Source organism: Alosa pseudoharengus, unplaced genomic scaffold (assembly GCF_046254945.1).
Source record: "Alosa pseudoharengus isolate Yale_2024_CS ecotype anadromous, Long Island Sound unplaced genomic scaffold, YU_APseudo_1.1 YU_APseudo_1.1_scf_6, whole genome shotgun sequence".
Taxonomy (NCBI): domain Eukaryota; kingdom Metazoa; phylum Chordata; class Actinopteri; order Clupeiformes; family Clupeidae; genus Alosa; species Alosa pseudoharengus.
This window is the reverse complement of record NW_027468848.1, coordinates 14,972,660-14,984,262: the sequence shown is the minus strand read 5'-3', so window position 1 is coordinate 14,984,262 and position 11,603 is coordinate 14,972,660. Positions and strand designations below refer to the sequence as shown.

Below are 11,603 nucleotides of genomic sequence, written 5' to 3'. Positions count from 1 at the left end.
CACCCTACAAAGTTGGAGAACACAAAGGCCGTTCGTCTTTACCAAATCTCCCCAGATCGTCCAGATTCCTAGGTCCAAAATATAGGCATTTTCAACAAAGTACCTAGTTTTTATAGAAATCCCCTGACTTACAAATGTCAACACGCTTTGTTATTATTTAGATTTAGTGTATTCTCTTGTCTTTCCAATGTTGATTTTACTTTAGGTGTTCGAGTTATCAATGGTTTAACAATTTAAGATCCAAAACTGACTTTGCCAGTATTCTCGCATGGGCTGCTCAGGTGATTTTCTTGGGTACAGTGTGCCGTCTCCTGGAACCCATAACGCAGCCATGGTTTTCCAAGCAGCAGATGTTGGGACCAAAGCATGGGCCACGGCCTCCTGGACCACATGTCAGGCACTGCTTAAAAGGAATCAAATGAATTGTTTGTCATCTCAGACATGAGTATTTTCAAGTTAAAAGGCAATATTTAAAGACCATGTGTCTTAAACACCAAGCAACACATGCGTAATAGAACAGCAGTATGCCCAATGGGACATGTGAACAACCGAGACACAGCAACCTGTGCACACATGTTGCTGTTGCAACGCAGGGCGCAACTTTTTCCAAAATTAATGAGACAGAGAGTAACACTACCTAATAGCACTGGCTGGAAACGAGCGCATTTCACCCCTTGGACAGTTTTGTATGTAGCATGCCGATGAAAGCGTGAGAAAACACAAGAGGCGTATTGGTGAAGCCCAGTCAGACATTGAGTGTAGGAGAGAGGAGCCTTCCTCCGAAGTCTCTGGTACAAAACAAGCAGCACCTTTCCACATGACCATAGATGTGAAGGTAATAATTCCCCAGACCTGAAGCATCTCGGCGTCATATTCATTATGAGCCATTTATGGACAAGGCACCAAACCACCTGGTAATAAGAGGCCACTGCAATCATTGACCATAAAAGTATAAAACTCTAAGCGGTGTTATGCGGTTTCTAAGCTAAAACATTTTTTGTCACATACTGCAAACATCGCCTCACCATCCACTAGCTGCCTGTGCCCTGAACACACTGTAAAAGGGGATTTTACCTCTGTGTCACTTTATTTCCATACCTGGGTGAAAAGGAAAGTCATGAACTACTCCTGAAAAGAGACTCTAGTTATCTTAAATAAGTTGTTCACAAATAGTTCTGTTAAATGTTGTATATAAGATTTTCTAGGGATGCCAATAATTGTGGGTAATGTGTTTTTGTTAAAAATATTCATTTCATTATGAGTTTTTTCTTTTTCTCAGGTTAAATTAGCTTCCCTTCAAGATTGGATTTTTCCATGTTTTCTTGTTTTCATTGTGAGATTAAGATAAATCACCAAAAGACTATTTTTATACCTGTTTCTAGTCAACTTTACCAATAATTGTGGAGGGTACTGTATGCATATTTATTGTATGTATATATACATATACTCCTGGCTTCCACCTTAACCCGGAGTTGCTCCAGGAACAATGTTACATTGCCCTTGTAATTTAATTGACATATGTATGTCACTTTGGAAAAAAATAATTATTTATGTAAATCTTTATCTACTGTATTATATTATATATCGTGGCAACATTTCAAATGAAATAATATGACCAATTTAATTGTGACATCTTTTCCATTTATTTGTTGTCAAACAGTACACCATAGTAGTGAGTAGTGTGGATTAGAAAGTCCTTTGAATTGCTCAGTGCTCACACGTCCAAAAGGGTCCAAATGAGCCTTTGGGAGGTGGAGGTGGAGAGTGCGACACATTGCGTTCTGACCTCCAGAGGCCTGGACTGCACCTCCCTTCATCCTCCTCCATGCTTTCTTTTCACACAAGCAAGTCAGCCTTGGGCCTCTCAGCACGCTCCCCCTCATCTCTTTCACGCTCATCTCTGCTGCATTCTCTCTCTCGCTTGCTCAAGTTCTTGGAGAGATTTTCCATTTCCACTTGCCAAGGCCCCCAGCCAGAGCCCTGGGCCACATGACCAGGGGTACAGCATTTAATGACTGCAGTGGGCCAAGATGGAGATGATCAAGATGGAGAACATGACCTCGGACATCAGCATGGCAGGTTTGTATAGCCATGCTTCACATTCCATCTGAGCAGTTTTGGTAGGTCAGTAAGGTTGGTAAAAAAAGAGGACAATGATGCTTTTGAGACAGAAGATCACTACAGCACAGAGCCTGTCCAATTCAATATTAAAGTCAGGACATTATGAATATGAGTATCAGATGAGAAAATATTCAACCATCCCAAAGTTCCTGAGAGGCACAACTGAGTACAGCTGATGCTATTCTCTGCCCGTCAAAAAGTTCATGCTGTACATTTCAACACATTTTGTCAGTAATCTGCTGCGTTCTGTGTACCATGGTCTGTCTGTAGTTCATTTTATGCAGCGGTCAACAGTGGTCAGTGGTGCACACGTGTGACCGCACTAGCTGCGGCAGCAGAACCGCATGTAGGGCAGATGATCTGGGGTCCTCCAGCGTTTGGTGGAGCTTTGCGGGTGAGGCACGGGCGGCAGAGTAGATGCCTGCATGGAAGAGCGTAAGCCGCAGGGCTGGTTGGATAGCGGGTAAGAGAGACAGAGCAAAGGGCACACTGATCCTCACCTGGGAATGGAGGAAGAACAGAAGAGCCAGTTAGTTTATCATACACCAAAATAACCTCACTTAAAGAAGTGTAACTGTACGTACACACCGCCGCCGACTTGAGCTTCCAAAGATTCAGGAAGTCATTCATATTCAATGGAAGCCGGCTTCTCTCAGCTGCAAGAAGAGGCAAATACGTCGGCGTCGCGTTTTGCCCATCTTGAGCGACTTGAGCGTCAAGTTGAAAGTAAGTCAACTTTATGGTAATGAGCTATGACGCCGTTCAGCGGCCAACGACCAGCAAGCAATCGGAATAGACGGCCTTTAAATAAAGTAGTAAGATAGAACATGATCGAACGTAGAATGCTGCCACGTCAGAGCGGCCAAAGTGTCCAAAGCTTCCCTGTACTTTTTTGATAAGCGTCCTTGACAGGGCGACCAGAGCAAGTCGGCGGCGGTGTGTACGTACAGTTATGAGTATATCTTTCTTACACCGTCTCCTTTAAATTTTCAGATTTAGGAATGTAGATAATTAATTATAGAATAGTGTAAATTGTTAAACAACTCTCAGATGTGCTTCATCCAGTGAATAACTTCAAGCAGTCATAAGGCGCCACAATCTCTAAGTTAACAGTCTAATCCTAATTAGTACAAATGTGTAGTTTCATGTTACAGTGATCAACCGGTTTTTTTAATCCTGCAACTTTCCCACGCTAATGTAACAAATATGTGGGCGGGGCAAAGTGAGCCATTGGAGCTGCTCAGACTTGTTCGTTGGTACAGTTGATTTGGTGATGGAGCTCATGCACTGGCAAGTTGCGTTAGCTCTTATGCTAGCACCATACTTCATTGTTGTTTTGAATTGGCTAATGTCAGACGCTAGTTTACTCAGTCATTGACTTGTCGGTCGTACAGTGCCTATAGAAAATCATCATACCCCTTTGAAAAAGTTACTTTATTTGTCATACAGCCTGAAATCAAAACCCATTTAAAAAAAATCTTTTTCCAGTTTTATTTACAAATTTAGCTGTACAGCATCAAAATAATGGAAAAAAGGCAACAGTTCTGAAAATTAATAAAAAAATGAAAAACTAGAATAACAGGGTTGGAAAAGTCATCAACCCCCTGATTTAATACTTCGTAGAGCTTCCTTTTGCTTTAATTACAGCCATCAATCTGTTTGGATATGATTCTATTAGCTTTGTGAACCTAGATTGGGGAATATTTACCCATTCTTCCTTGCAGAATTGTTCCAAGTTCAGTCAAATTCTGTGGGGAACGGCGATGGACTGCTCTCCTCAAGTCCATCCACAGATTTTCTATAGGATTTAAGTCAGGGCTCTGACTTGGCCACTCAAGGATATTCACCTTCCTATCCTTAAGCCACTGCTTTGTTCTTTTGGCAGTATGTTTAGGATCATTGTCCTGTTGGAAGGTGAAGGACCTGCCCATCCTCAGCTGTCTAGCAGAGGGACGCAGCTTTTCCTCAAGAATTTGGGTGCACTTGGCAGCATCCATTATCCCTTCTATCCTGACCAATTGCCCAGTCCTCGCTGAAGAGAAACATACCCACAACATAATGTTGTCCCCAAATGTTTCGCCAAACATAGCGCTTGGAGTTCAGTCCAAAAAGTAAAATCTTTGTCTCGTCTGCACTATGCAAAAACACATCTAGAATATTCTGCTACAATGTGGAAAAAGGTTTTATGGTCATATGACACCAAGATTGAATTTTTTGAACTCTGCCTCGCCGCGAACCCCTCTCCGACCCCTCTGCCATAGCTCGACGTGCACCTCCAAAAAATTGTAACTTTCCGTCGAGGCGACGCAGACCGCAAGGACTGTGATTGGTCAACTCGTCCTGTGTGTTGATAGTCGGTGTTTCAAGCAGCCTACTGTGGGGTGTTAGCAACATGTTAGTTCGCTGACATAAGCTTTGCAAATAAACTCAGATATATTTTGGTTACAATGACGGGGTTATCCGTTTGTAAAGTGTCTATTTGTCAGTAACGTTTTGAAATTAGCACTTCGCCAGCAAGCAGTACTTTGTGGGCAGTTGTGCTAAGGTTCGCTTGCTACCATAACTTAAACTGGCTGGCAGACACCTGGCAAGTAACTAGGTCAATGGATTTTACTGTGTCTATTTCTCGATACTTTGTACAAAATCTAAGCAAGAAAAGGCCAAACAAATAAGATTAATATTTTGGTTTGCCATTCTGAGTACCGTTTCGGTCATACAGTCTATTGTTTCGGTGGTGAGCGACGCAGACACAGGCGACACCGAGCGTTATGGCGGTGAAATGCACTGCGATGCAAAGCAAACCGACACAGAACCATTAAAGGGTCACGACGCCGTAGGAGTGGCGGCGTAGCTACGCCGTGGAGTTGACGCAGAAGCATGTTGTGCCCTTTAGATGACACATATACATTTGCATGTATATAACTATACATTTGTATAGTTTAATGTACTGTAAAGGGAGTGAGTGACAGAAAATTGCGGTTCTGACTTTGGTGAACACCATGATGTCTGAAAAAACGCAAAGATGTATAATTCATCTTAAATTATAGCCTGGAGCCGATTTGTGCCCTTGGCCTGACAAAATGATTTAAGTCTTTCTTGGAATGTACAAAAATAAATGTAATCACTGGCCATTAACTTGGTCTACATGCTGACTACAGCAAAAATGACAGAGCTGACCAGTTTTCAGCAAAGCTTCCTTACAAAATGTGTAATATACCAAGAATATTACACATTTTGTAAGGACATTTTCTGTTCCCTTTCCATAATTGATTGCCACCTGATTGATTGACAGGTGGGTGTGTTTGCACCTGTGTGTGGGGCGGGGGTGTGGCCCTGCGGATTCTTCTTGCTGGTGTAGGAAGGTAGCCCCTGCAGAGCACAGCTCAGCGCTGCATCCAGACTGGCCGACAGACGCTCCTCATGGGAGCCTGAGGGAGCAGCACACACAGGACATGAGGAGAACAGTTCTGAGATCAGCCAACAGCATAAAACATTACACAAAAAGTAAACCATCATATGGAGAGAGGTAGCAGTAACGGCTTCTACACACAGTTGCGTTCCGTCAACGCATTCCAGTGGGTGTTCCCGACGGTAGCTATGCAAATGACTTGAAGTATAACCGTAATTTGATTGGCTGGTGCCTTCCCTCGATTGGCTTGATTGGCCGGTGCTGTCCGTCGGTGCAGCAACAGCTTAACTTCTCAACGCGAGCGACGGGACCCACAATTCAGTTCGGCAACGGATGACGTAAGCCCATGTAAAGTAAATGGGGTGCGTCTCTTTCACTGCAATGCACGCAACTGTGTGTATGAGCCGTAAGACATAGAAAAAAGGGAATTGCTAAAAGTCAACTTAGACTAAAAAGTAGAACACAGCGTGCAGGTATATAATCAATACAAAGGTCTCAGGCCAGAGAGTAGAATTCAATCAAAGTTGAAGTCAAGATTTCAATTTGGGCATTTAATGAACCCTTCAGTGAGGTGTGCAGACATCTGAGAAGAGAACATCAGTGGTTTACCAACACGGGTAGTGTAGCACAAGGAGGCGCTCAGAGAACAAGCCTAAGTTCAACTTAAACCAGCCAACGTGGCATCATGGCTTTGCCTAAACATACACGCCACTTCAAAAATAGCCAACTGCAGTGTTATCTGCACGCATTTTGAGCTACAGTATCTGCGTGTATGTCAACGCGGCGTAAAGCTACGCTGTCTCACTTCCGCGTGTATGTCAACGCCAAGTATATGGCGCCCTCTAGGGTTAGGGTTATGGTGTTGATAAACACGCCAAAATGCTATTATGCGTTAGATAACACGCTAGTGGCCATTGGTGTCTCATACATATGCGCAGCTGTATCAGTCTGAACCAGCTTGTGGAGAAGAGTTGTGAGAAAGACATCTGCAGATTCTGCACAGAGAGACTGAACTAAGTCTGAGTGAGGAACACAGATCAGTACATAGAATAGGGCTCAGACAGAAAAGTCCACAGGACAGAGAAGGGGAATTACTCAGGTAGATTTGCACCTCACCTGTGGAGTGCGTTTGCTGTTCTGCTCTTGTTTTTTTGCATGGCTGCAAACTGTTCTCTGCTTTTTTGGACGCACTCTTACTAGCTACTGCACAATCCCTCGGTCTGTCCACGTCTGGATTAGAAGCATCCAGTCCTCTCTTCCTCCTCAGGACCGAACGCTCCCATCCTCCTGCTGCTGCTGGGGTCACCCCCTCACCCAGGGCCTGGTTACTGGGCGGCCCATCACTAGAGGAGGATGTGTGGCAGTCCACAGCACCATTGCTTGCAGTACAGCCGGGCTGGGTGTGTGAGGTAAGTGAACTGTTGGGTAACATGGGCGTCTGTGGTTGTTTGGGAGTCTGAGGGAGGAGCCTGGAGGCCTGAGCGCCCAGGGTGGTGCCCCCTTCTTTGCTCCCGCAGACGCCCGGCCGCCCTCCTCTCCGCAGGACCATCTGATCGATGCGGCATTTCAAAAGTGGGCATGGCAGGGGCTTGGAGTCCGAGGTGAAGGGCACGCCGGTGAAGGGGTCACTGGGCGAGCGTCCCCAGGTGGCTTCGCGGCGCTGGTACTCCTCCAGGGAGCTGAGGTCCACCACCGCCCCACTGGGCAGCACCATGGGCAGAACCATCAGCTCCTGGGTCAGGGGGTCCAGGAACTCCTCAGGGACGGCTTCATCTGGGTCCGAGTAGGTGGCGGGCTCTGAGGTGTTGGTGGAGGCAGGGGCAGGTGGTCTGGGAGGCATTAGGGGCTTTGCGGGGGCTAGGGAGTGGCGATAGGCCCTCTGGAACTCCTCCAGGGCTTCAGGGGGACTGGAACGGGCCGGGAGCCCCCACACGGACAGCGCTTTGAATCCGAGCTGTGTGCCTGCACTGCTGAACGGAATGGTCAGGCGCAGCCGGGCGACACTGCCCAGGGACTGCGGCCCCCGGCTCCAGAGGTCAGACTGCGTGGCCTCGCCAGAGGGTGGCGGGGGCAGATGAGGGAAGGGGGCGCGAGGGCGAAGCCGGGGGGCACGGAAGCACACCAGCACCCCGTCCCGCATGTCACACCGGCCCACCTGGAGAAAGTGCCCCTGGGTGGCGTCAGCGTTGGCATCCGAGCTGCTGTGGACCTCCAGCCTGCGGGAGGCGCCATTCTGGTCCATCCCACACGGCCACAGCTCCACATCCACGCCACACACCTCCACCTGCCAGCGGAAACCAAGCGTCACCTGTACAGGCGGCCGCAGGAAGTACTCCAATTTGAAGCCACGCCGACGGAGGGCAGGGTCCTCCGACACAAGGTTGGAGATGTCAAAGCCATCAGCACACAGCTGCAGAACAAGGGAAAGAGAGGGAGGGAAGAACAGACATGCAGTAGAGGAGTGACAGAGAGATCAGAGTGAGTGGAGAAAGGAAGGACAGTTAGGTGAACTGAACCAAAAGATGAAAAGACCTCAGAGAATGCAGGGTTGGAACAGACTACAGTGTTTCCCAGAGAACTGAATTCCATTTGTGGTGGTTGGTTTGCAGAATTAACTTGAATGCAACAGTTTTTAACAAATTAGCACAGCGTGGTTATGATGCTAACCAGATTTAAGCACAATTTAGTACAACCTGGAAAATCATTGTGTGGTGGTCAATGTTGATATTGTGGTGGGCCGCCACAAATAAGTCAATGTATGGGAAACACTGGACTAACAGATACAGTTGCTACACTGTAAAGGAACACCACAAGGCCAAGCTGGCTTGCCAAGGAAAGAATGAACACATACACATACAGTACATGTACACACATTCCTGGCCTTGGTCATGATGTTGATGAATTGGGATTAGTTTTTTGTTTTCTCAAATATAAAACACCTTCTTTGGACAGTTAATTTGTAGAGAAAGGTCCATCATATTTTCAACTCATAAGGTCTCAATATTAACACTGAACACCGTCAGGAAAAAAAACCTCTAAACACTATGTTACTTTTGAAACCATTTTTGACAAAAGCCTTCATTTCTATAGTCTAAATATATCCATTCATATATGTAATCTATATGCATTAAATACAGAGATCCTACTCATCCCTCTGCAAAATGTATACTGAACCTAATTACAACTACAAGTTTGAATTAAAAAGTGACCATTTTATTTAATGTGAAATATATGTACCTTATTGCACTGAACAGTGGTCTGAAAAGGTGGCTGACAAAGGTTGACCACCATTATCCTCTCAAGGCCTGACAACAAGGGCAACAACAAAACTGAAGTTAGCCAGAGTAGAGGTAGAAGAGGTAAATGAGTTAGATTAACAAGCTTTTAGTTGGAAAAACACAAATGCTTGTGATCTTTACTATGATGGAATGACACTAATGTGGGGTGGGGGACATGTTTCTGTAGCCTACATTTTAAACTTGTCCGTTTCAGATTCCTCTATCCTAGAAACACCTCAAATATCAAAATGTGCACGAGCATCGGAATAAAAATGTTCATCAGAAATTGATCATTATATCAAATATTTTAAAGGAATGTGTTTAACAGCACACTAAGCAAACCAAAGCACAGCACTTTAACATAACGGATGCATGGTTAAACAGGGCGAGAACGTGAAATGCAGTGCATGCAAAACAATGCAGATTAGTTATTTTATTCAAGCTCGCTCGTTTGTATCATTTTATCATCATCTACTTCATCATATGGAGCATTTAAGTACTTCGACGTTGAACTTGGGCTGTAGCTTAACCTTAGCTTGCCTAACTGTCCAGCATCTCAGCCTCCCTCACTGACAATGAAGAACTCAATATTTCGAGGTTACATGGATGAAAAGTTGCCTTACTCGTCATAAACTATAGTTTGTTCAATGACATTATAGACGGCCATCTTCAATTGTCAGTTTATTACCAATCAACTCAAGTGCTAACTAGGAGACTCAGCATGTGACCGATTTTCTGTAAGCTAAGGCTGTTTCTCGTTAGTTGAGAAAGATGATGACGACAATAATATAATCGCATTTAAACACTTTTCATAATAAGCTTACAGAAGCGCCACTACTCCATAATGACTTACATTTGCCTCCTCAAAAAGTTGTAGCTTGCACAGCAGCTTGATCTTCCTGTAGCATCCTACCTCTGCAGTACAAAGCAAACGTAATCTAGTGCCGTACAGGGATTTACTGCCACCAAGAGCCTTGGCTATGTACTGCAGCAGTAATTCCAAACTAACGAGTTTGCCAGTAGGAGTCAGGAGTGATGGTGTTAATAGAAGTCTAATAGAGGACGTAATACATTAGACAGAAACTGATTTTAACATATTTTCCAGGCCGTGAATGAATGCATTACAAAAAGTTTATTCTACCGGGATATATATAAAAAAAATGCCCATGTTCTTTTTACATCTATTACAAAATTATTCACTGACAGAACTGATTAAAATATGACCACACTTTGAAATTGTGGTTTGATCCAGTATTTTCAGAAGGTTTACCTTCCTTATTATTATGACTCAGTAGGGCCTTTAAAACCAAGAGTAACATAAATTACATTACTGTACATTTGGCTGAAGCTTTTTAACCCAAAGCGACTCCCAACAAGGGAAACAATGGCTGACATGTCCTTGTGATATGATTAATATGTGTTGATAATTATTTGGTCAACAGTGTCAACAAAGAATTAAACATGGCAAAGGTGGATGCATGTCAAGGCCCCGAGACACGAAAGACCACAAAAAGCCTGGTTTAACTTTACTTATAAACAATCACATGCAGACAGGAACATCACCATGCATTTTGTTGCTGAGAGAGCAATATGCCCTCAGTAAAGGGGATAGCTTTTGTGCCTTCACTTTCCTCAGTAAAGGGGATAGCTTTTGTGCCTTCACTTTCCTGTTTGCTTTTGCACAAGGTGCTGCATTCTGACCTGACAGTACCAGTAGGATGTCATTTTAACCAGCAGATGGACATGATTATCCTCCACGGCGGTCTCAAACATGTGCCTATGCAGCCCAGGAAAATAGTCCTTCTCTGCACTATCACTCAGAATGTCTCTGGCAATAGCGCAAACCACTGCGGTGTCCTGGGGAGGTTTGCCACCTGAGGAATTCAAAAGTCTTTGAAAACAACGCTCTGTGGCTTTGCATATCTCCACAACCCCATGTGATGGCTTTCCCCCGCATACCACAGCTCTTCCATTCACAGCAGCCAAAGAATGGGGAGAGGTATCAACGCTTAATGCTTTAATGCATGAATAGCATTTATGTTGTTCTTTGATCTTCTGAGTGACAAGCTCCACAAAGTGACTTAGCACTGACTCAGAAGTAGCTTCAGGCTGGAGTTCTGGCCTGCAGGAACAAAGGCGGTCCTTCTTCAGGGGTGTGATGGGATGAATATCGAACCTATGAACGAGTCCCACCGTTTCATGGGATGTGTGTAGTATTGGAGGGTCGCCACATGTGAGACCATTTCCTTCCCCTACAAGGACTCGGAGGATCTCCCTGTACCTGGCTTTGAACTGCCAGGCTGTGGGATTATGTCCAAGGCCAACCTCCTCCTGTATAGCTGCAAAGAAGACTTTCAGGTGATCCATGTTCAGTTTATGGGTGAGGAGGTACCGGCATGGTGCATCAGGAGTGTCTACAAGATCTTCGAAGACATTCCATATGCTCCTACAACAGGCTATGAGGCTAATGACATATCTGCCCCTTGGTCCTGAGTGCAATGGTTTTCCTTCTCTATCCTTAAGGCCAAGTAAGCAGCTCTCAGCATATTGTAAGATGTTTCTTAAGTCATCTTTATTCGATGTCTTCATTGGGGCCTTAGATCCATTGGCGAGGAGATTTTTGCTGGTTAGCACATCATACATGTTGTCCATTACACGAAGGAACTGAGCAGTCTCCTCACACCCCTGGAACTGAGGAAGGTGCAGCTCTTCATTGCAGTACTGCAGGGCATCTGCTAGACTGTGACTGAATATTTGATCTATGAGCTCCACCTTCATCACCTGCATTCGCCACT

General features: G+C 44.9%; 2 protein-coding genes across 2 annotated transcripts; both read right to left on the bottom strand.

The window, feature by feature from the left end:
* Positions 1 to 233: 233 nt before the first annotated feature.
* Positions 234 to 753, bottom strand: avp (arginine vasopressin). The gene is given in 3 exon segments (XM_076271292.1): positions 234 to 313; positions 316 to 404; positions 638 to 753. Coding segments are annotated over 3 exon segments (285 nt in total).
* Positions 754 to 1,625: 872 nt separating this feature from the next.
* On the bottom strand, positions 1,626 to 9,728 carry ubox5 (U-box domain containing 5). Its single transcript, XM_076270459.1, has 5 exons — positions 9,662 to 9,728; positions 8,768 to 8,835; positions 6,647 to 7,940; positions 5,430 to 5,549; positions 1,626 to 2,621 (listed from the first exon to the last, which is right to left on the bottom strand). The coding sequence occupies exons 2-5, from the start codon at positions 8,819 to 8,821 to the stop codon at positions 2,419 to 2,421; spliced, it is 1,671 nt and encodes a 556-aa protein (XP_076126574.1). The 5' UTR covers positions 8,822 to 8,835; positions 9,662 to 9,728; the 3' UTR covers positions 1,626 to 2,418.
* Positions 9,729 to 11,603: the final 1,875 nt, after the last annotated feature.

Coding starts and splice junctions, on each gene's coding strand:
- ubox5 (XM_076270459.1), bottom strand. CDS start 8,821: ATGGTGGTCAACCTTTGTCAGCCACCTTTTCAGACCACTGTTCAGTGC. Junction 5,550..6,646: donor ACAGCAAACGCACTCCACAG/GTGAGGTGCAAA, acceptor CTGCTCCCTCAG/GCTCCCATGAGGAGCGTCTG. Junction 2,622..5,429: donor CACCCCCGCCCCACACACAG/GTGCAAACACAC, acceptor CTCCATTCCCAG/GTGAGGATCAGTGTGCCCTT.